Source organism: Passer domesticus, chromosome 2 (assembly GCF_036417665.1).
Source record: "Passer domesticus isolate bPasDom1 chromosome 2, bPasDom1.hap1, whole genome shotgun sequence".
Taxonomy (NCBI): domain Eukaryota; kingdom Metazoa; phylum Chordata; class Aves; order Passeriformes; family Passeridae; genus Passer; species Passer domesticus.
The window spans coordinates 86,732,945-86,760,262 of record NC_087475.1 but is presented as its reverse complement, the minus strand read 5'-3'; the positions used below and the strand labels follow the sequence as shown (position 1 = coordinate 86,760,262).

The 27,318-nt window shown below is 51.5% G+C and overlaps 4 protein-coding genes across 8 annotated transcripts in view; 1 reads left to right on the top strand and 3 right to left on the bottom strand.

Moving 5' to 3' along the window:
* Positions 1–723, bottom strand: part of INTS4 (integrator complex subunit 4) — a 32,484-nt gene extending 31,761 nt beyond the window's left edge. The window contains exon 1 of one of the 3 annotated variants that reach the window (XM_064409750.1): positions 620–723. In XM_064409750.1, coding sequence (XP_064265820.1) covers positions 620–673 — 54 coding nt within the window. In that variant the 5' untranslated portion in view covers positions 674–723. Of the gene's footprint in view, positions 1–254; positions 291–619 lie in introns of those variants that run through there. The other 2 variants (XM_064409751.1, XM_064409752.1) reach the window with 2 other exon arrangements.
* Positions 724–2,480: 1,757 nt separating this feature from the next.
* KCTD14 (potassium channel tetramerization domain containing 14) lies at positions 2,481–7,658 on the bottom strand. 3 transcript variants are annotated; one of them, XM_064409742.1, is made up of 2 exons: positions 7,185–7,658; positions 2,481–4,246 (listed from the first exon to the last, which is right to left on the bottom strand). In XM_064409742.1, the coding sequence occupies exons 1-2, from the start codon at positions 7,251–7,253 to the stop codon at positions 3,575–3,577; spliced, it is 741 nt and encodes a 246-aa protein (XP_064265812.1). In that variant the 5' UTR covers positions 7,254–7,658; the 3' UTR covers positions 2,481–3,574. The 3 variants fall into 3 exon arrangements, with proteins under 3 accessions (XP_064265812.1, XP_064265813.1, XP_064265814.1); XM_064409743.1 differs by having other exon boundaries at positions 7,194–7,657; XM_064409744.1 differs by lacking the exon at positions 7,185–7,658 and adding an exon at positions 5,582–5,660.
* Positions 7,659–16,973: 9,315 nt separating this feature from the next.
* On the bottom strand, positions 16,974–18,144 carry LOC135295558 (thyroid hormone-inducible hepatic protein-like). Its single transcript, XM_064411327.1, has 2 exons — positions 17,662–18,144; positions 16,974–17,376 (listed from the first exon to the last, which is right to left on the bottom strand). Exon 1 carries the CDS (start codon positions 18,079–18,081, stop codon positions 17,680–17,682), a length of 402 nt encoding a protein of 133 aa, XP_064267397.1. The 5' UTR covers positions 18,082–18,144; the 3' UTR covers positions 16,974–17,376; positions 17,662–17,679.
* Positions 18,145–23,698: 5,554 nt separating this feature from the next.
* LOC135295557 (thyroid hormone-inducible hepatic protein-like) lies at positions 23,699–24,843 on the top strand. Its single transcript, XM_064411326.1, has 2 exons — positions 23,699–24,225; positions 24,511–24,843. Exon 1 carries the CDS (start codon positions 23,806–23,808, stop codon positions 24,205–24,207), a length of 402 nt encoding a protein of 133 aa, XP_064267396.1. The 5' UTR covers positions 23,699–23,805; the 3' UTR covers positions 24,208–24,225; positions 24,511–24,843.
* The last annotated feature ends 2,475 nt before the right edge of the window (positions 24,844–27,318 follow it).

Below are 27,318 nucleotides of genomic sequence, written 5' to 3'. Positions count from 1 at the left end.
AAAACACGGCCTCTCCCCACCCCAGGCTGGGCTAAATCCTGCTGCTTCCAACACCAAACAACTAATCCAGGGCAAACACGATTTCTCCCACTCCCACCGGCCTGCAGCAGCCCAGAAATTCCCTCTAGTTCCTTCCCCAGTGGCGGGCTGGGGAATGCTTCCTTTTCCCCGCAGCTGTCCCGGCCGTATTCAGGTCAAAGAATCAACACAACGGGTCTGGTTGGAAGGGACCACAGTGGGTCATCTCGTCCAACCTCCCTCTCAAGCAGGGTCATCCCACAGCACACCGCACAGGTCCGCGCCCAGACACTTTTTGAGTATCTCCCATGAGGGAGACTCCGCAACCTCTCTCCCTGCCCACCCTAAGGGGAACATCTTCCCTAAGACCTCTCCTCTCCGCCAGCTCCACCCTTCTTAAACTCGGGGCCGACCCGTCCCGCTCCTCCCCAACCCCTGAAGGGCCGCCCCAGCCCCGACGCCTGGCGAGCGGGCGGCGCTCCCAGGCTCGGTGCCCGGCTGGCCCGGTGGGCTTCCCCACAGCCCCGCCTCGCCCGCCGGCAGCTCCCGCCACACGGCAGAGCTCGGAGCCGTCCATCCTGGCCCAGGGCGGACGTGTTACCTGGACCACCTTGGTGAACTCCTCATACACCCGCTTCTTCAGGTGCGCCGCCATGACGCCGCCGCGCAACCCGGAAGAGGAGCCATAGAGCTGCGTGGGGAGGGGCCCGGGGCGCGGCCGCTCTTTCCGCCCGGAGGCCGCACTCGATGGTCCGGCGGCCTCCCGTTGCCATGGGGACGCGGGCCCAACATGGCGGCCGCGGCTGGGCCCGCCCCGGCCCAGGGCGTCTGCCCCGCGCTGTTTCCCTGTAAAGTGCGCCCAGGTTTCACTAGTATTCGATTTTAAGCCGATTTTCCCACCTATTTCTGCTTTTTCAGCAAGCAAAGAAATGGCTGTTAATTGGTTCTAAATTATATTATTCTTTTAATTAATTAGTATTCTGTCCTCTATTGGTTATTTATTCTTGCCTCTCACGTTAATCAGTCCCCATTTCTCAGTCTTTTTGTTATCTTTTTCCAGGTAGGGAGTTTTGCAGCACATACTGAAGAGTCTTTGTTAGTCTCTTGTTATCTTCTGGTTTCTGCAAAATGGCCTTGTAGTCTATAAATTCTGTTGTTTTTTTTTGGTTTTTTTTTTGCCCACTTACAGAAATACACATCTCTCTCTCTTGCAGGTTTTGGCCATCAAAGCATATCAGGGCTAGTTTAGCAAAACTTAAAAGTTTCAATTTTCGCCATCAAACTCTTAACAATAACAGTTTGTGTAAAGAAACTTATCTACATGCTGGCTAAAAGTGACTTAAGACTAATGCAATGCTAATAAATAATATACTGCTTATGATTAATTAAAATAATTAATTTAAAATAATTAGAAAATTTATTTCCATCAGAATCGTAGAATCATTAACGTCACAAAAAATTTCTAAAATCATTGAGTTCAACCATTAACCCATCACTGCCAAGCCCACCACTAAACTCGGTCCCCAAGTGCCACATCCATGCATTTTTTGAGCACTTCCAGGGATGGTGACTCGACCAATTCCTTGGGCAGCCTGTTCCAATGTCTGAGCAGCCTTTCAGTGAATACATTTTTCCTGATGATTTTCCTGGCACAACCTGAGGCCATTTCTCTTGTCCTGCCCCTCGCCTGGCTGCACCCTCCTCTCAGGCAGTTGTAGGGAGCAATAAGGTTCCCCTGAGCCTCCTTTTCTCCAGGCTGAGCACCCCCAGCTCCCTCTGCCACTCCTCATGGGAGTTGTACTCCACACCCTTCCTCAGCTCCACTGCCCTTCTCCAGGACACTCCGGGGCCTCAATGTCCTTCTTGGAGTGAGGGGCCCCAAACTGAACACAGGATTCGAGTGTGTGCCAATTAAAGTTTCTCATGGCAGCAGTTCTATAGATTTAGGAGATTGGTTGGTGTGAGGCTTTAACTATTCTCTACTGAGATTTTTTTCTCCTAATATCTAATTTTCATCTCTGTTGTTGTGACTTAAGCCAGTTTCCCCACCCTTAATATGTACACAGTGAAACAGATCTCTTTAAAGCAGCCTTTTGTCTGCTGGGAGGCCTCCTCAATCTCTCCTCTTCCAGGATGAGCACCACCAACCACTCGGTTATGATCATAAGAGCCTATTTCCTAAACCTTTTTGTCCTCTCAGACACTGACTGTGTCCATTCTTAACAAAGTTATAAATGTGGGAGAACTCAGAGTCCCGTCACACCTTCAGCAGAGCTGCCCTGCAGCTGCTGGAGTGACTCATGGCTGTCACTGGGGGGAGGTCCATGCTAGGATAAGCACATCTGAAACACAGCTTAATTAGGAGTGGTTCCAATCTGTTACCCTAAAGACAAAAGTTCAGGTCTTTAGAATTCGGGGATCTTGAGAGGGAAAATGTCAGTAAATAAAGCACTTCTGCATCATTCAAAAAAGGTTTGAAATTTATTTATTTGAAATCCCAGGGACCATCCTATGATTCTATGGTTATTGTCCTTGACTGGAAGAAATCCGTCTTCTGAGAAGTAAAGGAAATATGGTCTTTATCAAATCAGCCATTATGATTCTCAGAGCTATTAAACCCAAGCCATTTCCAGTATAAAAATAAACTTTCAAATGCTAAGATTTTTTTAAAACACCTTGTAGAATGCAACTTGTGTTCGATAAAAGAGAATTTGCAGGCTATTGCTTCAGTACCACTTCCTTCCCACCAAATCATGGCAGGTTTTCCCAATTCTTCCAGGAGCTTATGCAGTTAGAAATAGCATCATCATAATAATGAATGTCATAAGAAAAAGATTAAGATTGTGTGGTCTGAAAGAGGAGTGTGTGTCCTTAAATTAAAAACTCATCACATCAGTGATGGTATTTTTGCCTTTTGTTGATCCTGGACCGTAGCTGAGGTTGTCTGTCTTTCCTTCAGAATAAATAATAAATAATGGTAATACATACATTGACTAGAGAGTAGGCTGCCTGCTGGAGGAATAAGAAGCGGTCATAGGACAGTGAATCCTTCCTTTTTACCCAGATTCTAGTGTAGAAAGGCAGGAGATAAACAGCTTTTGCCTTTCCATTTAGAATCCAAATTTAATTTGGTATGTGATACTATCACTGTTTCATTCAGGATTTCCACATATGTGACCCGTTTCCATTTGCACTGAGAAAACAACTCTACATGTCCACGAGACATATTTGGGATTATTCCTTTCCCTTAGGTTGAGTGAGGTTGGCTCAATTCACAGATCCATCTCTTTGAACTGAATGAATAGTAAGCAACACTGAAGAGTAAAATTCCTCCTTTTTCTGGAGCCTTTTAAAACTCCTAAAAAGTTATCCCCTAAACCCCAAGTAAAGTGGATCGTAAGTGCTCTTTGATATAGAAAACAGCCAAAGGAGATCCTTTCATTGGCCTGTGTGTTTCTTCTTGTCCCTGTGGTAGCTCATTGTTTAGTCTGCACAGTCCAGGTTAATTTGTTCCAGCGATTGCTTTCTGATGTTCCCTATCAATGGTGACACTTTGCTACCACCAGGTGAACAGGAACTTGTAGAAGAAGTCATGCGATTTGAAGCGAAAACCTTTTTCAGCAACATGGGGCTGAAAGGATATTTTATACCCTTTGGCTTCAACATCCATTTGAATGCAGTCCAGCAGATCAGAAATACTTGGCACAGCCTTCCAGGGGCCAAACTTCACCACGGATTTTTTATCCATGTCCAAACTGTTCAAGGCATCCTGACACCTGGCTGCGTCCTCCTCGGTTCTGACCACACATACGATGACACTGGACTGTCGGGATGCGACCGCTTCCGCCCTCGCGATGCGGATCATCAACTCAATGTTCTCACTGTAGTTGGGCACACGAGCCAGGAACTGCCTCCTCGCCACGAGTTCCCCAAAGATCTGTGGGGAGTCCTCAAGCTGCTTGATCAAAGGCTCTATGTCATAGAACAATGCCTCCTTGTAGACGTCCTGGATGCACTGGGTGGGCACTTGGTTACTGCGCAGGTACTCCAGGATGTATTTGAAGTAGGTGCCTGGCCTGTCAATGAAGAACCTCCCTTCAGAGTCAGTCCTGAGTTTGGGCTGGCCGGTGAACATCTCTGCCAGCTTGGAGCCAGGGTGTTTCTTCAAGGTGCTCAGCGTTGTTGTGTACATCTCCCCGCCAACATTTAACTCCACAATTGGTGACAACTGAAAAAATAAAGGGACAAAAAGCCATGTGCATTATCAGTCTGAGGTCATCAACATGGAAGTGCCAAGGAAAAGATAGATGACTGTGGTTGGAGGATAGAATCATGGTGTGAAGAGCGGTATGAGTTCTCATTTTGTGGGTTTCAGATAGGAACTTCCACCTGATTTTTTGCAAAAAGCAGGATCAGGATGCTTATACAGCTCTCACCACCAGAGCAGCAGAGACTTGGACATTTCTACATGCCTAAGTCCTCACCTCATCTTTGGGATGTAGGAAAGTGTCATTTTCCTGGTGGGAAGAGGGAAAAAAAGCACCCTGCCCAGGAAAGCTGAGAGTGACTACAGGATCCAACACTGATCTCCTAAGCTGCTCACAAGAATTGTCCCTGTGGGCCACCTACAGCAAGAGCAGTACGTGAGCTCTCACCCACCCCATGTGCAGAGGAACAAAGATAGAGCCCAAAGCTGTGCTATTTCATTTTTATCATCTGAACTGTTCTTTCCTCTTCAAAGGAGAAACTAAAGCTCTTTAAACTTTATAAATAGGTGGAATTGGCTTCCACTCATCTGGAGGTTCAGCTGCAAACACTGAAGTAAGAAACAAAAATCCATCATGTCAGAGGTGCAGGACAGAAGCTGTTTAGCAAAGCACCTAAAATGTATGATGGCTTTAGTTAGGAAGTAAAGGAAATAATTCATGCAACTGACTTGGGCTTAAAATGGAAAAATGTAAAGATTGTGTGCTTGCTTACATTTTTTTAACCCTCTGTATTAACACCATTGTGAGAATTGAAGAAGACCTGAATACCTGGAAAGATGGACTTTTTAAATTGACCTTCCTGTATGTTCAGTTCTGAAAAATTTTACTAGCTTCCCTTTGCACCTAGTCATTTTATGTAGTACTCAGCAGATGAGAAGAGAAGAGAAGAGAAGAGAAGAGAAGAGAAGAGAAGAGAAGAGAAGAGAAGAGAAGAGAAGAGAAGAGAAGAGAAGAGAAGAGAAGGAAGGAAGGAAGGAAGGAAGGAAGGAAGGAAGGAAGGAAGGAAGGAAGGAAGGAAGGAAGGAAGGAAGGAAGGAAGGAAGGAAGGAAGAAAGAAAGAAAGAAAGAAAGAAAGAAAGAAAGAAAGAAAGAAAGAAAGAAAGAAAGAAAGAAAGAAAGAAAGAAAGAAAGAAAGAAAGAAAGAAAGAAAGAAAGAAAGAAAGAAAGAAAGAAAGAAAGAAAGAAAGAAAGAAAGAAAGTTCTTTTCCTCCTGCCAGCACTACTGTAATACCAGGGCCACACCTGCCATTGGGAAGGCGTAAGTCAATACACAACCCTATTTTCCAGGAGCTCACCTGCACTTTCTTGGCTCTGATCATGAAAGGAACTACCTCAGTGCTGCTGGTCACATGCCTCAGGTGAAGCGTGTACCTAAGTGCTTAGCTGGATCACATGGGTACAGACCCACGGGGTGACGCGAGCTGATTTCACAGCGCACACCAAGAGAAGGAGGGGCTCCTGTGCCCTCTCCCTGTCCTGTTCTTGTACCTCTCTATGTGCTCTCTTGCTCACCTCATTCCAGCTCTGCTCCTCTTTCTTCTTAGTGAGCTGGATTGGCTGACAGAAGATTTAATGTGCACAGAGCTGACAAAAGGTTGGGACTGGGAACAGACAGCCTGGTGCAATGGGAGACCTTCCCTTTAAACAGGAGCAGATTATCAGATTTAGCAGAAATTTGTTCACGCCCTAAGCAAACCAGGGAAGCAACAGGAGATTCAGGACAAAGACCCTGCTGGAATATTGCTTTGCACTAGTGTGGGTAGTTTCATTTCAGGAGCAATCATTTGCACTTGGGTCAAGATGACAAGCACTATTCTGTCTGAGACTATCTTGTGATTTCGACCTACTGAAAAACACAGCCCAAAGCTGTTTCTGTAGTCAAGTCTCTCCCTAGGAGATTTGCTATTAGTCCAAGAGCTATTCACAGCGCTCCTCACTAGGAACCATATGACAGGAGAGTCTCAAGCTTTTGAGCCTTTGCTCCTTTTTCAGATGGCAGGTCAGATGTTTTGTGCTGTTTGTCACTAATACAAATGGATAACATGTTATTCCTTAATACACTAGCCCAGCTTCATGTTCTTGCATCTTGATTAATGGTTTTAGCCTGGCATCAAAGTGGTTCCCTGTGGACTGGAAGTACTGGCACCAGCTGATTGCTAGTTCTGTAATTAGCCAGCAAGGTGATGCTCAGGAAAGTCATTCCATCTTTTTGTGCCCCAGTTTACATATCTGTAAAACAGTTATTTCCATAGGGAAGCATTTTGCAACAAAAGTGCAAGGTAGGAAGTTTGGGTTTTCTTAATACAGAGAGGTCTGGAGAAGAGATTGTTCAGCTTTAGCCAAGAAGACAAACTGGTTAGCAATAGACTGAGGGCAGAGAAGAGTAAAAATAAATAATCTCATCACTGATTTCCACCTAGTAACATGCTGCTTGTCTGAGGCTGCCATTATTTTTCCTTATAGCTAGAAAAACTACTGCTCCCACCTGATGATCCTGCATGTCAACAACACAGGGCAGCTTTGGCATCATTGGAGACTCATAAGACTTGTTGAAAACCCCAAAACCTACAACAGGCTTTTATGTAGGGAACTGACCAATTAACCAATTAGAGTTCATATTAATTGAATTCCATTTCTTGCCAAAGGAGAAGAACAACTCTGGTTATTTGCTGTTGTCACATCTTGCATGCCTGTGAGAGACCTGGCCCTCCTGTAACACAACAGGTGCAAACAGGCCAGAGTCAGTCTAGTTTTTAACTAGAATCTTCTTCTTAGGGATATATTTGGTGAGGCCTGGTGTCTTCAGATTAGCATATGGGGGGGAAAAAACCCACTCAAATGTAGCCCAACAGGGGTGCTTTGATCCCGCATAAGGGAATTGTGCCCTTGAGGACATACCTTACTCACCATATGCAGGCTGCCGGTGACTTGCTTCCCAAGGGGCTTGTGCTCCGACGAAATACTCATTTTCCCCAGGAGCTGAGGACTCAGCTGTTTGGGAAAACCTGCTGCTCAGTGCTGGTGTCCTACCCCACACACAGGATGGCTCCCAGCTGTGCTCCAATCCTCTTTCACTCGGTCTTTCTTCGTTGGGTCAGCTTTCCCCCACTCCCAGCCCAGCTGCTGCCACGGAGGTTCCAGTTTGTCCCAGGCAGAGTCCTGGTTCTAGCTGCAGGTGTAGGGAGAGGGAGGGGACAGCCTGAAAGCGGAAGTATTTGCTCATTAGTTTTCTGGCAGCCAGCAAGGTGCAGGGTGGACTGGGGCTGGCTGCCAGCACACAACTCATGTGCTGCTATCTGAGTGGTGACTGAGGGCTGAATAATCTCTTCCAAGGGAGGCACCTCCAACGAGCCCCGTGAGGTGTGCCTGTGTGTCCACCTCTCCTTGACAACTGCTTGTATCAAAACTAGTAAACATTTTCACAGCTTTTTGGCTTCCATGCACTGCTGCTTCAAAGCACTGTCTATCCCAAACAATTTCACTGATCCCATTTTTCACTCACACTGATGACAGATCTACAGCGTGTCTACAATCTGTCCAAGGTGGTGGCATTTTTTCCTCACCCACACAATCTCTGGGCACTGAGTAATTTGTGCAAGGTAAATAAAACCAAACCTGAATCTCTGCTTGAGCACAAACTCTTCTTTTCAATTGGCCATAAATATTTGATTATTATCTTTGCATGACATTGTTTTCTAATATCCTGTATCCACCAAATATAGAATGTGGACAGCACCACAGATTTAGTAGTTGTAAGACTATCACAAAATCAAAACACTCACAAGGATGTAGTGAAGGTGAACTTGAACGTACTTAAAGGGACTTTATAAAAAAAGGAGAGTGAATTTTTGCCTGAGCACATCATGACAGGACAAGGGGGAACAGCTTGAAGATAAAAGAGGAGAGATTTAGATTTAGATATAGGGAAGACATTCTTTACTGTGAGAGTGATGAGACACTGGCACAGATTGAGAAAGCTATGGATGCCCCGTTCCTGGAAATGTTAAAGGCCTGGTTAAATGGGGCTTTGAGCAACCTGTTCTAATGGAAGGTGTCCCTACTTATGATGATGGGGTCAGGGGTGGGGTGGGGGAGGGGAGTGGAGGTTGGAACTACATAATCTTTGGGGTTCCTTCCCAATCCAAGCCATTCTGTGATTCTATGATGATTCTTTGTCTGTGTTAATTTATTAAACACAGAACATTACATCAGAACTAGCCTAAATAACCTCTCAAGAACCAGAGCACAGCCCTTCAGGGTCTCCTTTATTTCATTCCAGGTGATTCTAAGTGCACTGTTGCTTCTAAATTTGTCTTCAGGGCACTCATCACTTCTGTGTCTCTGTTTCATTCTGGTGGCAAAATTACCATGGACATGATTGTTCACAGATGTAACTTAATGTTTGTAATGAGAGACAATATCTTTTATTAGATCAGCTGACACAGATGGATAAAACTATCCATGTTTTAGGGCACACGAGGCATTCCCATGTCTGTCAGATTCTGCTTCAGCTTGCTTGGGTTTTTCTTTTTCCATTTTTTTTTCAAGTTTCAGTTGGTCTAATAAAAGATGTTATCCCCTCGCCAACCTTGCCTCACTTTCTTTTGTTTCAAGATGCTCCCCTTTGCCAGCAATCAAAAGAAAAAGCTCAGACAAATACAGCACTTCCCAAAAATCTTCCTGCGGGAGATGTTCATTATGAAAATTGACAGCATGGTATATACAGAAATAATTTGCACAAAATCTGCATTGTGCTCATGGACAGCAGCTTTGTTGCTTTTGAATACCCCAGGGAGTTTTGCTGGATCTGTATCCTCTCAGAAGACAGCATTGATCTGAACAGGAGCTTGAGGCACAGAGGGAAAAACAGATAGAATTTAGATTGATTCACTTCGCTTGAAGCCTGTCCTCATGAAAGGTTCCATCAAAGCTGGGCCCAGACTCTTGAATGCTTTGTGCATTTGGGTAAACCTATCATTGAACTCATCTTACATTTTGCTTTTTGGTTCTCTTAAGTATCCCCAGAGATCCTCAATGATAACCTTTGTCTGAGTTTTCTCTGCTGCTTTGAATAGAAATGCTTGAATTTTCCCTTTACCAGACCAGCAGAATTGGTAGTGTTGGATGCACCAGTGAGGTCTGCTTGGGACCCCAGGTTTTATGACTTGCAATAAATTTTACAAGATTAATGCTTACTGGAAAACAGGGAGACCTGGAAGATTTGCATGTTCTGGACCTCTAAGGGCTGCAGATTCCATTCTTTGGGCTGGCTTATGTAGATGTTTCAGATAATATCCTGAATATAGCTGACAGAGTTCGCATCCACCATGTCTTCAGTGCTGGAGGTGGCAGCCTTTCCTTCTGCAGCTGCAGAACTGGAAAGATGGGTGGACCATCACCTCTCTGCTCACACAAGCTTTTCACTCGGGCAGGGTGAAGGGCAGTAGATGAGTTTACCTTGCTTGTTTGAGAGATTTCCCCAAATCAGAATCAAGGGTGGCTAATGGCACTCAATTCCACAACAGAAATCCTTACCACTTTAGCAAAATAAATAGTTGGCAGCTCAGAGAGTCTACAACTCTCTTCTACTGCTACACCAACCATAGCTGGTTCTTCAGTGTGATGAACATACTGGTCTGGTTCCTCTACTTACAGTTTTTATTTGGTGTTAAAGGGGTGTTTCCAAGCCTGTAAGCTCTTTCAGGCAGGGACCATCCTTTCCCTGTTCTTTCCTGAAAGAATTAGCCTGTACCTGGGCCTTGGATGAGCAACCACAATATGAAACATAAGAATAATCATATTAGTGCTTAAAAATTTGGTTTTATCAAAGAAGAATAACTTGACAGTGATTTTGCGGGGAATAAATATGTTCTTTTTGACAATTGCATAAAAATATTTATAAAATTGCGTAAAGATTTATAAAATTTATAAATATTTATATAACATGAGCTGGAACATCTCTGTGCTGATACATGCATTTACTCAGAGAGTGATGAGGCACTGGCACAGGCTGCCCAGAGAAGTTATGGCTGCCCCACCCCTGAAAGTGTTCAAGGTTGGGTTGGAAGGGGCCTTGATGAAACTGATACAGTAGGTTACATCCCTGCCCATGGCAGGGGGGTTTGGAACTAGGAGATCTTTAAAGTCCCTTCCAGCCTAAACCACTCTGTGATTTTGTGACTATGCATCAGTTTAGAAAACAGTACTATCCACAAAAGTATTTATAAAGTATTTATTTCTTTAGCATATTAAATTGGCAGTCTCTGTTTAAGAGACTCTGCAAGTCAAGAACCACTCCTAAATTAAACACCATGTGCTGTGCAAACACTGTCAGCATTCCTAACTGGTGCCTTCCAGCCATTTATCAGCTCCACCTACCTTCTCAGGATGCATGGCTGAAGGCTTGTATCTGAGATCTGAGCTGCCACAGCACATTCCACTGTTAAACAGCACAACAAATTTTCTCTTTTATTTTCTCTGCAATTAGAGTTTCACTAAAATAAAAACAAGGCAGGAAGGTCCTGCTGTTGTCTTCCTTTTACAGTGCTGTGGCTCTTCACTTGCTGCCAAGCAATCAGGACCCCACTAAAGGGGTCAACATGAATACAGGAGCAAGGCATGGAGCTGCCTGGAGGTGAGTGGAGGAAACAGGAATACCATCTGCAGAACATCTGTTAATTTTAGATGGAGGTTTTTGGAGCTGATGGGTCTCTGATTTCAGCCTGAAGGATGTTATTTCACTTTTGTGATACGGCAGATTCAGAGAGCACCTGTAGCAACACGAACAACACAACCAGACCGTGAAGCACAGGGCATGGTGGCAATCCACCTCTCACCACAGGTGCTCAGAGATCCCCAGTTTTACGATCAAAAGTGGAAAATTGATAGAGAACCAGTGTTTGTTCAGCCAAAGGAGCACTATTTCAACAGCTGAGGTTTTTTAAAAATGTCCTGAACAGGCAAGGGGACACTTTACTCTAGTGCCCAGCTCAGTAGGATTTCCCAAGGGTGGTGGTTTGTCTGGAAGGGAATGGGTCACTTGGAGGTGGGACCCAACCTGTCCTGAAAGCTCCAACCTGCCTGTGAAGAGCTTGCAGCTCCTGCCCACCCACCCAGTTAGGGCTTTTTCCCTGGTTTCCCCACAGTTTGCAGGGATCAGAAGAGAGCAAGGTCCTGCCTTCCTACTCCAGCTGAGCATCCCCACCTCCTCCTCCTCTGTTCCCAGCTCTGGAGTGTGTTGTGGCCAAGCAAGGAGGAGCAGAACTGCCTCACCTGTTTTGCTGGGGCTTGTGAGGATTCCAGCAGGTTGTTCACAGGAGAGGACAAGGTGCTGGGAATCCAGGAGAGAAGGGGGAGGAAAGGAAGGATGCTGGGGAGCAGGTTGGGATTCAGCTCCAAGGACAAAATGATGGCAGGATTACACTGAGGTTTTGCAAGGTGGGAGAGAAAGAGGAACATTAATCTCAAAGCCCTGCCAAAGAAATCCAGCTCATCTCCCTGCACTGAAGCTTGGCCTTGGTGGCCAAGGTCCTTCATTCTCATGTGCTGGGGGGATGGTAGTTCAACAGAAGTGACAGCTGGTAGGAAACACAGGACACATCTGCACAAGGCTTTGCATTTTATTTACACTTCCAAAGAGAACAGTTTGGAGGGGCTTAGACACACACAGAAAAAAGCATCACTTCAAAGTTGCCTTCTACAAAACAACTACACAAACCACTCATTTCTGCCCCGCAGAAATTCCCCTAGGACAGGAGTGAACAAAGCAGGAAGCTTGCCGGCAGGATCAGCCACAGGACAAGTCAGATGGCACAGACAGCACCCAGCAGGCAGCCAAGCTCTGTGCTGCTCACAAAGGACACTCCTCGGAGGGACTTGACACAGGAGAAGTGCCACTGGGCTTGGAGAACAGACCCTGTGGGGATAACACATATGGTCAGGATGTCCTCATTTCTATGTGGGTGTCTTCCTAAACAAGGGTAAAGTCCTGTTAATGCCCTCTGTTGTTGCTATCATTTTTCTACGCTCTCCATTTCACTACAACAACCTTGGCCATGAGCCCCATCTCTGATGGATCACGGGGATGTCTCCCCAAGGGGCCTCAGGGGATGAAAGTTCCACCACCATGGACAACGGTTTTGCTTTTCAGGCTAGGGGAAGACTGAAGTGTCTGAGCTGTTTGCAGGTGGTGTGCCAAAGTTAGATATTGGGAAACCTGAAAGTGCCAAACTCCCTAGAAATGACTGTTGTATTTTTCCCTCAGACAAAAAGGAGAAATAACTGGAGCACCAGTGTCTGGCATCTCCTGGAGTCCAGTCATGGTATTTCAACCACCCATCTCTTTTGTCCCTGGATCATTTGTGTCTGGCCAGCAGCAGAAAGACACTGCCTGTGCTGCAAACTGGGGAGCCTTAGGAACAGCGTGGAGCTCACAGAGTTGCCTTTGTTCGCTGACACAGCTTGCACCAATGGCATTTGAGAATGACAAATCCAGGAGGATGTTTCTGTTGAGCAATGAAGTGCAGACTCAGAACTCCTAGGATTTGGGGGTGTGATGCAAACATTATAACACCACACAGCTGATGTGGCGGCATAAGGACAAAGTACATTACCTCTCAGCCAGCTCTTCTTGGCACTGCGTGTCCCCAGGCTCTTACCTCAGAGACGGGAAGTGCAGGCTCAAGAACTGGACTGGTCTTCACTAAGGTTGATCTGCTCCAGGATCTGGCTGTACCTCCGGGTCAGGGCTTTGGTGTTTTTGGTGAGGTCTGTCAGAACTTGCTGCAAGCCATTGACGTGATGGGACAGGCGCTCTTCCAGATTGCTGTCTGCACCCTCATCTAAGGCTGTGGCTGTGTCTGTGTCCACACTGCTGGGGCTCTGGTCACCGACAGAGGCCAGGCCTTTCTCCACCATGGGCTTGATGGCCTTGAGCAGCTGGTAGCGCTCGTAGAGGTCCGTGTGGCTCTCGGTATCCGCGGCTGCCCCCTCCTGCTGCGGGAAGACCCCTCGGAGCAGGCTGGGGAACATCACCTCCTGCTCCATCTTCTGGGTGGCTGAGAAGTACTGCTCCATGGCCCTTCTGCTACAGCTCTGGCAGTGCTGCTCTGGGCTCTTCTGACAGTGTCACCTGCTCCTTGTCCCCGCAGGGGCTTTTTATGCAGTGCTGGGGCACGTCCCTCCCCTGCTGTCCTCCCCTGCCAGCCAGGCTTGGGCTGGATGCCCTTGGGTCGGGCTTGGCTCCAGCCCAGCTGGGGCTCAGCTACACCATGTCCCTGGCTCTGTGCAATCTCTTCTGAGCCTCCCCGTGGCCTTCACCCGAGCTGGCCGGGGGTCCCACTACATCCCTGTGCTCTGAGTGTGGTGGTGAGGAGGTGCCTGGGGTCTGTCAGGTACTTTCCAATCCTGCCCTGTCACCGCTGTCCTTACCACTGCTGCAGGCCCAAGATGGTGAGTCCAGCCCCTTCCCCCAGAGCAGGCAGGTTGCAGGCAGCACCATGGGAAAGCTGCCTTGACCTGGGCAGTTTTGAGGAGTGGAGAAGGAGAGCAAGTGATGGGTTTATCCAGAGAAGGTGAATTTCTCATGTGCTCTGCCTGAAAACTCACCTTCTTCTGTGCTGGTCTGGGGGTCTCACCCAGCCCAACCGTGGCAGCTGGCCTAGAGAGCAACGCTGCTAAAAGAAGGTGATAATGAACAGGTGATACTTGTCTGAAGGTGCTTGCCCCAAACTGCTTATTAAAGAGGTAATATGACCAGCAGCAGGATTTAAAAGTGACTAGGGAGTTAGAAAAGATATTTTTACAATTCAGAAGTTGTCAGCCTGAGGAGAAACATGAAAATTCCAAGTCTGAAGGAGGGTCCTTGGAGAAGCAATGACAGGAGTAAGAGACTGTAGGACCCAGCCCAAAGCAGCCCTGCTTTGTAATATTCCAACCTCCACCCAGGTCTGGCAGAGCATCCTCCTGGTCAGGTGCTGTGAGCAGCCTGCAGCCAGCTCCTGGGCTGGCAGCAAAGGGGGCATGAGACAGGGACAGAGACAGAGTCAGTGCTGGAGAGGCTGGAAGGCACCTCCGGAGACAATCAGCTTCAACAACTGCTCAAGCAAGGTCAACAATGGGACCATGGATATTGGATATCTCTGAGAATGAAGATTCCACCCCCTTTCTGGGTCACCTGTGACAGTGTTTCAGCACCTTCAGTTTTAGGAAAAAAAAAAAGGTTTTCTCATGTTTAGATGGGATTTATTTTGTGTTTCCATGTGTGTCTGTCACTCTTTTCCTGTCCTGTCACTGAAGACCAGTAGGAAGATTCTGGAGTCACCTCTTCCCCTCTATCACAAAGAGGTGAACAAACACTGATCAGAACTTTCTCAGCCTTCTCTTTCCAAATCTGGATACCACCAGCTCTCTCAGCCTTCCCTCATATGGAAGATACTCCTTCTCTTCTATCACATTTATGGCTATTTACTGGACTCTCTTCATGTCTCTCTTGTACCAGAAAGACCAGAACTGGACACAGCACTCCAAGTGAGGCCTCATCAGGGCTGAGCAGACAAGAAGGATGCCCTCCCACTACTGCCTTTGCTCTGAGCACGCCTTGCTGGCTCACAGAGCCAGACCAGGGGTGAGTGGGTGTGAATTTGTGGGGTGCTTTCCCCCAGCATCTGCCCCGGAAAATGGTAGGCAGCAGCCAGGGGTACAGATAAGGCCAGAGCACCCCAAAAATGGAAAGGCAAGGGTGTACAGGCAGGGAAACTGCCTTGTGGGAAGGGAGGGGAACAGGCAGCGCCCCATTGTTAGGGCTGGGGAGGATGTGTGATTAGGATGTCTGGAACTGGTTGGAGAAGGGAAATTGGGGTTTCCTATTCATTCGATATTTTGGTTCAAAAGTGGGCTTTATCTCTTGTTTTCCTCACACTGAGCCCTGTGCCAGGTCACTGCTCTCTCATGGATATGATGTCCCTAAACAGATTTAAAATAAGTGCTGCCACTCTGATTTGCTTGAACAATCTGGAAGAAGAAGATCTTTCCCCATGCTGGCTGGTAGCAGTGTGGGTGCCCTGGGAGCCTGTCCAGGGCAGCACAGAGCCAGCACCCCCTGCCACGCCAGAGGTGCCTGATCTGCCCTGTCTGCCAACATCCCACTGGGACCAGCGCAGAAACCTCTTGCCAGCTGTGGCCAGCAGCCGTGGCCAGCAGCGGGGCAGCGTCAGGCCTGGGCACATCCCTGGGGCAGCGTGATGCAATGCCCTGCAAGCAGAGCAGGCAGGAGTTCTGTGACACACCGGGCTCAGAGCCAGCTGCAGGGACAGCGGCTCTCAGAGAGAGACCCACGGCTCCTGGGGGATGCAAGCGGCCCACAACACGTCAGCAAGCCCTTCCAGCTGCCCCGGGTCACAGGCCTTTGGGGACATCTGCGTCTCCCCCTGGGCATGTTCAACAGCCATGGCCAGTGCTTCACCCCGTGTCCTGCTGTGACACTTCCCTGGGGCACCACGAGCCTCTGCAGCTGCTGAGTGCTGCCCAAACCCAAAGCCATCACTGCAGGGGGCTGCAGGTGTCCCTCGCTGTGACACCAGTGGGGTTTGACCCCAGCCAGCCACCAAGGCGCACACAGCCACTCACTGCCCCACCAGCAGGATCAGAGAGAGAATCAAGGGCAAGAGCGAGAAAAGACGTGGGCTGAAATAAAACCAATGTAACAGGGAAAGCAAAAGCCATGCATGCAAACAGAGCAAAGCAAGAAATTCATTCACCACTTCCCATGGGCAGGTGGGTGTTCAGCAATCCCAGAACTGCAGGGTCCATCACAGGTAATGGTGACCTGGGCAGACAAAGGCTATAATTCCAGGTGTAGCTCACTTCTTACCTCTTCCCTCCACTTTATATACTGATGTCATACGATCTGGAATATCCCTTGGGTTGGTATGGATCAGTAATCCCACCAGTATCTCCTCCCGGATTTCCATGTGCTGCAGTCCCCTCACCAGAGTGGCAGTACAGAAAAAAAAGAAAACTCCACCACTGCCTAAACCAGCACAGGTGGCTGTGTTCTCCTGGGGACACAGATCCCATCCTTGAGCAACAGCCAGGTAAAGCACCGGAGGGACATTGCCCCTCCATGGTCCTCTCCTCACAGGAACCAGTCTCCATATGTTCCTTATGGTTCAACACCTGCCTCTGCATTCAGCGCCAGACACCGAAGAGCTCCAAAGGCAGAGCTCCATCATGCCCCAGCCAGAGGTGCCATTGCAATGGGGATGGCCCAGGTCTCTTCCAGTCTGCCCCTCATCTTCCATTCCCTCTGGATAAGACAGGGCTGCAACTTTGCCCAGGCTAAGGAGGGACAAGAGCATATCAGCTCTGAAATCCTCACTCTGGCTGGAGGGAGTTGTTTTTGCACTCATTTGGGTTGCCCAGTGTGTTTCAACGAGCTCTGAGGTTCAGCACAGTTCTGAGCTACCAGGTCTAGTGCAAGATGTCCCAGGACACAGCAGGGCACTGCACTAGGGGATCTCTGAAGATCCCTTCCAACCCAAACAATCCTATGACGTTGGGATTCTTTGTCCCTTTCAAAAATTCCCCAACACTGCCCTGTAAAGATCCCACCCCACAGAGCCAGTGTCCCCCTGCCCCTCCCTGGGGCACTGCATGAGTGAAAGCAGCACACTGACAACACTGGCTTCCCAGGGATTCTTTTATTAGCAGAAATAAAATTATTATTATGTTACAAGGGGGAAATGCCCTTGGAGTCCAGGTACCAGCTGGAAAAGGGCTTGGCAAACTCAAGGGACTGTTGGAGGTTGGGGCCACATCACAACACTCCCAACTTCGTTCCATTCTTTGAAAATAAAGAGCAGGCTACGAGCCTGCAGCTCTTCCAGTGGCCTTCCCAGCACAGCCAGATGCTTCTTCCTATGAGCATAAGGCACCATCTGGTTCTGCCGTGGTCACAACCATCTCCGGTGTCGGTGCCAGTGCCGGGAGATCTGATCAGCTGCCATGGAGCGGGGAATGCCAGCGTGACTGGGAAGAGCCTGCAGTGGTCAGCGATGGGGATGTCTTGTGCTTCCTGACACCAGCACCTGTCCTGCAACAGCAGCATTCCTTAACTCCAAGGATCATCCCAGGGGGACACACAGACCATCAGCCCTGAGCCCACAGACCCTGAAGCCCTGCAGTCTCTGCACAGAGCAATGGGACACGTTCCCTCCTCCAGCATGGAGAGGGATATCCAATCTCAGCTGAGGGGACAGTTCCCATTTCAAGGCCCTTCCAGGCACATCCCCAGCCCTGCACTGTTGGGCACCTCTCCCAACAGGGAGGCCTCCCATTGTCTTGCTGCCCCTGGACTCCTTTTGTCCCCAAGTCTTACCTGGAGGCCCGGACAGGGTCACCAGCTGGGCTGCCCCTCGCTGAGGTTGATCTGCTCCAGGATCTGGCTGTACCTCCGGGTCAGGGCGTTGGTGTCCCTGGTGAGGTGGGTGAGGACCTGCTGCAGGCCAGTCAGGTGGTGGGACAGGCGCTCCTCGAGCTGGGCATCCTGGGCCTCGTTGCTGTCCAAGGATGTGTCCACGTCGCTGTCGGCATCGCTGGGGCTCTGGTCACCGACAGAGGCCAGGCCTTTCTCCACCATGGGCTTGATGGCCTTGAGCAGCTGGTAGCGCTCGTAGAGGTCCGTGCGGCTCTCTGCAGCCGGGGCTGCCCCCTCCTGCTGCGGGAAGACCCCTCGGAGCAGGCTGGGGAACATCACCTCCTGCTCCATCTTCTGGGTGGCTGAGAAGTACTGCTCCATGGCCCTTCTGCTACAGCTCTGGCAGTGCTGCTCTGGGCTCTTCTGACAGTGTCACCTGCTCCCTGTCCCTGCAGGGGCTTTTTATGCAGTGCTGGGGCACATCCCTCCCCTGCTGTCCTCCCCTGCCAGCCGGGGTTGGGCTGGATGCCCTTGGGGTCGGGCTTGGCTCCAGCCCAGCTGGGGCTGGGCCCTGCTGTGTCCCTGGCTCTGTGCAATCTTTCCCGGTCCAGCCTCCCCGTGGCCTTCACCCGAGCTGGCCGGGGGTCCTGCTGCCTCCCCATGCCAGGAACTACGGGGGATAGCAAGGAGGAGAAGTGCCCTGGGTCTCTCCCATCCTCTCCTGTGTTAGCTCAATCCCCCAACACGATCAGAACTGGGGCCCTCTGGTTGCGGGTCCAGCTCCTGCCCCCCAGTTTGGCAAGGCTGCAGGGGACCGTCACCGCCCCTCCTTCCTGCTGCCATGCGCTCAGGACATGAACACTCCAGGGACATTGAGCAACCCCTTTAGCACACATATGGAAATCTAGAATACACTGGAAATTCACAGGAACATTGTCCCACTGGGTGTCTGGGGACAATGGAGCCTGCTGGTGTCCAGAGATGTGGGTGCCCAGAAACATCCAATGCCCCCCACCTCCCCCTGAGCTCAGCAGGGATGTGGGCAGGGACAGGGACCTGACTTCATGCTGTGTAACTCCTGTGGCAGCAGCACAGAGCCATTGCTGCCCCCAGGGGATGCTGGACATGGCTTCCCTGCCATTGTCCCGATTCTGGGAGAGCAAAAGCCACAGCCTGGGCACCAGCCAGCATTGCCTGTCCCTGCATGTCCCTGTGGTGTGTGGCAGTCCGCGAAAGGGGTTCTGTTTGTGAAAGGCTGTGGGGTACCTGGTTCCTTTTGCAACCCATGGTGTTGGCAGCTCTCCCTCTGTCCCTCTGTGTCCCACGCAGGTGCCTGCACTACCAGACATCGTTTCCCCCCCCCCGTTCTCCACTCGCGCTTGCCACCACCCCTATTATCCCTATTCTTTTCTCCTGGCATCTCTTTGCGTCCTGCCCTGAGGCCCATTGCTGCACCAAGGATGTGGGTGCTGCTGGCCGTGTGCAGGTGCCAGACTGAGCCTCGGCCACATCAGGGCACCTGGGCCACTCCAGAGCTTCCTGGTGCTGCAGGCACATCTCAAGGCTCTGGAGACAGAGGGAGACAAGGGATGCTTTGCCCCACTGCTCTCCCCACTGCTTCCCAAGCTACTCATAGTGAGCATAGCAGAATATTTGGGGGTGACAGGGGCGCAGCAGACTCCAATGGCTGTCCAGCTCCTCATCCTTGGGACATGAATAATTGCCAGACCCTCTCTGTGCCTCTAGGGCCCATTAGAGGGAAGGCTAGCAGTGGGCTCAGGTCTGTGAGGGAGAGGGCAGGCGGCAGCATGGGCACCAGGCTGGGCTATGAGGGGACAGTGGAAGGGGACAGCAGGAGAGCTGCCAACACTATGGGTTGCAAAAGGGAGGAAGGACCCCATGGACTTTCCCAAAATAGAACCAATTCGTCCAATTGCCACATAGTGCAAAATAAGAAGGGACAGGAGTCCTGGCCATTGACCAGCCATGACCTCTGCTCCAGGATGGGTGTGATGGGTGTGAAGGTGGCACCATCTGTGCTCCACTGTGTGCCATGAAATCTCATTTTCCCTTTATAGGGCTCGCCTTGGCAGGTTTTGGGGCATCCCAGGCTGGCTGCACCAGGTCCTGATAGTGCAGTCCTGTTCAGCACAGCCTGTTTGAGTGCCCAGGCAGATCCCAGCCACAGGCAACCTTAGCAAGCTCAGCTATTAGTGATTTCAGCTCTTTAGTGATTATCAGCTCATTAGGTGATTTCAGCTCTTTAGCTTGCTAAGTGCCTTTGGCAGATGCAGGGAAAGGTTCCACCGAGATGTCTCCATTGATATCGTCTGAGAAGGTTCTCAGGGACAGGATCTTCTGACAAACTGGGCAAAAGGAGCTCTTTATAAAGGCTACAGGAGTTTTAGAAATTGTCCAATAGTAAGGGTCAAAAGGAAAGTGACCTGTAGTCTGACAGGAAGATAAACAAGGGTCTGAAGATGGAAGAGGGGTTTCTAAGGCCCAGTCATCATGACTAGGCAATTCCTATCTTAGGCTGCTGACCACCAGGGAGGCCTTGCAGGCCCTGTGCCTGCTACACCCCTTGTGTCATTTGGTCCCATCTCTGTCCCCACTGCATGTCCTCAGGACCTGTGCAGGATTCCTTCAGCAGAGCCCTCCCAGTGGGATGTTCCACACCGGTGTCTGCTGCCGTGTTCAGACTGGCAGTCATGGACAGAGCCTGCTCAATGTCCCTGGAGTGTTCACACCCTGAGCACATGGCAGCGAGGAGTGGGGGAGGTGACATCCCCAGCAGCACAGCTGCCAGTAGCCTGGCCATCCCAGGGTGCATGAGATGGACCCACTCCCACAGGACCCCAAAACTGAACACTTTGAGGGGGTTGAGATAGGATAGGAAAGGACAGGAGAGAACCCGGGCACCTCTCCTCGTTTTCACCCCTGGCTCCTGGCCCAGGCTCCCTGAGGCCATTGCCTGACCTGGCCTGGGGGTCCCACTGCTCCAGCCCCACTCCATGGCTGGTCAATGGCCAGGACTCCTGTCCCTTCTTATCTTGCACTATGTGGCAATTGGAGGAATTGGTTCTATTTTGGGAAAGGCCATGGGGCCCTTCCTCCATTTTGCAACCCTCAGTGTTGGCAGCTCTCCCACTGTCCCCTCAAAGCCCAGCCAGGTGCCCATGCTGCCACCTGCCCTCTCCCCTCAGCCCTAAACCCACTGCTCCTCTTCTCCCTTTCTGGCTGCTCCAGGCATCCCGGGCTGCCCTGTGCTGCACTCAGGTTTGCACACACTGGCAGCCCCATGATTGCAGGACATCTGGGACACCGTGGAGCTTCCTGAAGGTTCAGAGACATCATGGTGTCCCCCAGGATGGCCTCAGGGTGGGACATGTCTGCCCTGGGGCTGGAGCTTCCTGTGGATATCATGATTTGAGCCCCACTGGACACTCAGCCCCACTCAGCTGCTCTGTCATTCCCCCCAAGTGGGATGGGAGAGAGAATTAGTGAGGGTAAATGTGAGAAAAGTCGTGGGCAGAAATGAAGAGAGCTCCACAGGAAAAGCAGAAGCTGCACAAGTAGGCAAAGCAAAAGAAGGAATTCATTCAGCCATTCCCAGTGGCACTCAGGTCTTCAGTCACCTGCAGGAGAGCAGGGCTCCATTGCACATCATGGTGACCTGCCAAGGCGACTGCTGTCACTCTGACTGTGCCCCTCTTCCTTCTTGTCCCAGCTCCATAGGCCGAGCATGGTGCCACATTCCCTTCCCTTGGTGCCACAGAGGGATAAGACAGGAGGATGTGCCCAGGGTGGTACATAGACACCTGGGTATTGGATGTACCAATATTGCTGAACGGGTCATGCCTTGGCTTGCCTGGCCGTACTGCTGAACCAAATAGCTGCAATGGTGGTGTTTCACCCCAGAGAAAATGTTGGCTATCTGTGGGTCGCGGCTGGGCACATGCTTGCAAGCCCAGGTATGCCCAAGCTGCAGTGTTTGCAGGCTAGAACTTCCTCCGTGGAGGGTTCGCTCCTCAGATCCTCTGACAGAGAAGCTTTAATGCGATGGTGAAGGAAGGAGTTGGTTCTGATACAGATTTTTAATCCAGAGTTTTTTTCTGGGCCGCATGGCCCTTGAATCCAGCAACAGCTCCAACAGAGCTCCCCGACCGTGTGGCTTGCTTGCCCTTTTACCCAGGGGTGTGGGGGGGCACCAAGGACGACCAACTAAGTACGGGGGGACAAGGACTTAGGGAAAGACGAACCTGGATGCTCCAATGCCTCCCAAGGGCAGGGGCATCTTTTGAATCTCCCCAGTCACTTGACGCTCCTCTGGAATTCCTGGGTAGATAGAGAGTACCCAGCAGAGGACAGAGTGGGGGAAATGAGAGCTGAGTGACAAACCTGGGGAAGGAAACTTTGGAGAGAAACCGGGGATCTGGGGTAAACCATGACATCACGCCACAACACATGGGGACACATGTGGTGGCATGATCTGCACTCTGAGCTGAGGCTGGGGCTGGGGTGCACTCCCCGGGAGGGTCACAGGTCAGGGCCAAGATTGCCCAAATCTGGGGGTCTGTAACAGCAGAGACCATAGGATATCAGTGCAGCTCCTGGGGGCCTTGGTGGCCCTGAGCAGCCTCCCCAGGGCCCCAAACCAGGGCTGGGCACCCCGGTCCAGCTCAGCCCAAACCCAGCCATGCTGCAACCCCATGGTGGCTGTGCTGTGCTCCAGCAGCAGTCCTGGTCCTCCTGCTCCTGCCATCCCTGCAGGCAGTGGCAGCTGCCGAGCTCTCCCCAGTATCTCCCTGCAGGATGTAGGGGATGTGGTGCTCCATGTTTGGGTAACGGTTCACAGAGGCAAAGAGAGGATTTAGCAATTATTCATGTCCCAAGGGTGAGGAACTGGGGAGCCATTGGAGTCTGCTGAGCCCCTGTCACCCCCAAACATTCTGCCATGCTCACTACGACCAGCTTGGGAAATAGTGGGGGGAGAAGGAGGGCAGAGCATTCCATGTGTGCCTCTGTCCCCAGAGCCCTGTGATGTGCCTGCAGCTCCTGGAAACTATGGAATGGCCCAGGTGCCCTGATGTGGCCAAGGCTCTCTCTGGCACCTGCACGGGGCCAGCAGCACCCACACTCCTTGGTGAAGCAATGGGCCCCAGGGCAGGACAAAAAGAGATGCCAGGAGACAAGAAAACGGACAGGAGGAGTGGCGAGGACAGGTGGGGAAAGGGTGGACAAAGGGAGAGTGGCAGTGCAGGCACCTGTGTGGGACAGAGGGGGACAGAGGGAGAGATGCCAGCAACAGGAGTGGCTTTTGCTCTCCCAGAATCGGGACAATGGCAGGGAAGCCATGTCCAGCATCCCCTGGGGGCAGCAATGGCTCTGTGCTGCTGCCACAGGAGTTACACAGCATGGAGTCCGATTCCTGTCCCTGCCCACATCCCTGCTGAGCTCAGGGGGAGGTGGGGGCATTGGATGTTTCTGGGCAACCACATCTCTGGACACCAGCAGGCTCCATTGTCCCCAGACATTGTCCCAGTGGGACAATGTTCCAGTGTATGTCCAGTGTGTTCCAGATTTCTGTATGTGTGCTAAAGGGGTTGCTCAATGTCCCTGGAGTGTTCACGTCCTGAGCGCATGGCAGCAGGAAGGAGGGGCGGTGACGGTCCCCTGCAGCCTTGCCATACTGGGGGGCAGGAGCTGGACCCGCAACCAGAGGGCCCCAGTTCTGATCGTGTTGGGGGATTGAGCTAACACAGGAGAGGATGGGAGAGACCCAGGGCACCTCTCCTCCTTGCTATCCCCCGTAGTTCCTGGCATGGGGAGGCATCAGGACCCCCGGCCAGCTCGGGTGAAGGCCACGGGGAGGCTGGGCCGGGAAAGATTGCACAGAGCCAGGGACACAGCAGGGCCCAGCCCCGGCTGGGCTGGAGCCAAGCCCGACCCCAAGGGCATCCAGCCCAACCCCGGCTGGCAGGGGAGGACAGCAGGGGAGGGACGTGCCCCAGCACTGCATAAAAAGCCCCTGCGGGGACAGGGAGCAGGTGACACTGTCAGAAGAGCCCAGAGCAGCACTGCCAGAGCTGTAGCAGAAGGGCCATGGAGCAGTACTTCTCAGCCACCCAGAAGATGGAGCAGGAGGTGATGTTCCCCAGCCTGCTCCGAGGGGTCTTCCCGCAGCAGGAGGGGGCAGCCCCGGCTGCAGAGAGCCGCACGGACCTCTACGAGCGCTACCAGCTGCTCAAGGCCATCAAGCCCATGGTGGAGAAAGGCCTGGCCTCTGTCGGTGACCAGAGCCCCAGCGATGCCGACAGCGACGTGGACACATCCTTGGACAGCAACGAGGCCCAGGATGCCCAGCTCGAGGAGTGCCTGTCCCACCACCTGACTGGCCTGCAGCAGGTCCTCACCCACCTCACCAGGGACACCAACGCCCTGACCCGGAGGTACAGCCAGATCCTGGAGCAGATCAACCTCAGCGAGGGGCAGCCCAGCTGGTGACCCTGTCCTGGCCTCCAGGTAAGACTAGGGGACAAAAGGAGTCAAGGGGCAGCAAGACAATGGGAGGCCTCCCTGTTGGGAGAGGTGCCCGACAGTGCAGGGCTGGGGATGTGCCTGGAAGGGCCTTGAAATGGGGACTGTCCCCTCAGCTGACATTGGATATCCCTCTCCATGCTGGAGGAGGGAACGTGTCCCATTGCTCTGTGCAGAGACTGCAGGGCTTCAGGGTCTGTGGGCTCAGGGCTGATGGTCTGTGTGTCCCCCTGGGATGATCCTTGGAGTTAAGGAATGCTGCTGTTGCAGGACAGGTGCTGGTGTCAGGAAGCACAAGACATCCCCATCGCTGACCACTGCAGGCTCTTCCCAGTCACGCTGGCATTCCCCGCTCCATGGCAGCTGATCGGATCTCCCGGCACTGGCACCGACACCGGAGATGGTTGTGACCACGGCAGAACCAGATGGTGCCTTATCCTCATAGGAAGAAGCATCTGGCTGTGCTGGGAAGGCCACTGGAAGAGCTGCAGGCTCGTAGCCTGCTCTTTATTTTCAAAGAGGGGCACGATGTTGGGAGTGTTGTGATGTGGCCCTGACCTCCAACAGTCTCTTGAGATTGCCAAGTCCTTTTCCAGCTGGTACCTGGACTCCAAGGGCATTTCCCCCTTGTAACATAATAATAATTTTATTTCTGCTAATAAAAGAATCCCTGGGAAGCCAGTGTTGTCAGTGTGCTGCTTTCACTCATGGAGTGCCCCAGGGAGGGGCAGGGGGACACTGGCTCTGCGGGGTGGGATCATTCCAGGGCAGTGCTGGGGAATTTTTGAAAGGGACAAAGAATCCCAACGCCATAGGATTGTTTGGGTTGGAAGGGATCTTCAGAGATCACCTAGTGCAGTGCCCTGCTGTGTCCTGGGACATCCTGCACTAGACCTGGTAGCTCAGAACTGTGTTGAACCTCAGGGCTCGTGCAAACTGATTCTGCAACCTGTTCTTTTGTGTCTCCAGCCTCAGGCTGAAATGGTTCTTCCTTTTCTTGACAGCAACACCACAAAAGCTGTTACCTGATTTCTGTGCACATAAATGTGTGTATCTGCCCAGCACCCAGCCCAGTCATGCAACAGTGAGGGGCAGCAGAGCTGTAGGTCTCAGCACTTCTGGGGAGTAGCCTCCCTCAAGAACCAGATCCATGTGCAGATATCCCAGCTTTGAGATACTTTGGATAGTCTCATCAACTTGGTCTTTGGCAGCTGCATTCCTAGGAAAGCAGCACTTCTGGGTGCTGGTGCAGTGAGCTCCTTCCTTCTCTGTGGCCACAGAGCTGGTGTTTGGTCAACCTGTCCTCAACTCACCGTCCTCCTGGGGACCCCAATCCAAGCCATGGGTCAGGAGGAGGTAGATGTTACCTCATGGATCTTCCTATGTCCACATGTTGTCCCCAGTGCATCCTGCTGACACATCTCCCATGACTCTGGTTGTCCCAAACCCCTCAGAACTGTCCTTGTCCTCCCTTGAACCTGGCCAGGACCCTTCCAGAGAGGGAGCTTCTGGGTCTGGCCTCAGCTGCTCCTTCCAGAGCCCCCAGTCCCCTCAGCAGTTCACACAACCACAGCTGGCTGGAGACCCTGTCCCTGCTGCCCACAATGGGGCAGGACAAGTGGTCTCAGCAGCTGAGAGAAAGTGGCCAGATCAGGAGAGGGGAGATGGGAATCTCCAGTGTATCCCAAAGCTAGGATGTCTGGATATGGAGCTGGGATCTTGAGGGAGGCTACTCCCCAGAAGTGCTGAGACCTACAGCTCTGCTGCCCCTCACTGTTGCATGACTGGGCTGGGTGTTGGGCAGATCCACAGTTTTTCTGCACAGAAATCAGGCATCAGCTTTTGTGGTGTTGCTGTCAAGAAAAGGCAGAGCCATTTCAGCCTGAGGTTGGTGACACAAAGGAACAGGTTGCTGAATGAGTGTGCACAGGCCTTGAGGTTCAATACGGTTCTGGGCTACCAGGTCTAGTGCAAGATGTCCCAGCACACAGCAAGGCAATGCACTAGGTGGTCTCTGAATATCCCTTCCTGATGTGTTGCACTAAATAGTTTCCTTAATTGTTTTGCACTCAGGTTTGGTAATTTGCACTGAATAGTTTGTTTGTGTCACATGGTTTGTTCTGTTTTTTCCCTCTCCCCCAAAAACCCCCTGTGGTGGTGGTCTCTCCCCTGGTTTCTCCTCCCCTCGACCCTCCCATCACTTTTATCCCATTGGCTGTGGCTCCTCTCCTGCCTCCCCCATTCCCCCGGGTTTAAAATCTCCCACCGGCAGACTCCCTCTTCTTTCCCTCTGGGACACCTCCTTCTTTCCCGGATCGCTCCTATCAACAAATAAACTGGCCCTGAGAGAAAAGAGTGCTGCCAGTCTTTTACTTTTCTCCCTGTGAGACTGAGAGGGCCCATGTTTCCAGAGCTAGCCGGATTAGAACCCTCAAAGGCCCCCAGATCATTCTTACAGCTGGCACCTGAACGTGGGCCTTCCTACAAGGTCTGAGATCCCATGCTGCGGCTGGTTATCTACGCGTGTATTTTGTCAGCTTTTGGGACTGTCAGCTGCCTCGGTGTTCTCCGTCACTTTTTGGATGTCGGAAAATCATGAGGGAGGGACTGACAACTCGTTCCAGCCCTGAACGAACCAGTCGCAGGACAGAGGACTTCCTCACAGCACTTCAGCCAACCCAGGTCCCCAGGAAGGGGTGATTTTACCCCGCGACTGATAGTGGAACCCCCAGAGTGACCCCTGTGTGGTGGGGGTTAGTCTCTGGTGCAGGGGAAGGGTGCAGCCCTCTGTGGAGGGGCTCGTGTTTGCGGGCAGTTTTGTGGATCCACACGGCGCGGGTTGCTGCGGTCCGAGCGGCAAGGTGGCCCCAGGCTGCAAGCAGTGCCAATGGAGTGGCTTCGAGCTGCGCGGTAGCAGCGGAGCAGCCCGGGCCGCGCCCGGCAGCAGCGCATGTCCCTGAGCAACTCCGGCTGTGGCGGTTTCTGTGGGGTGGCACGGCAGTGGCACAGGTGGCAGCGGAGAAGCCGCAGATCATGTTTTTGCCGTAAGCAGACGGGTGCAGGAGCCGGCGTGGGGCG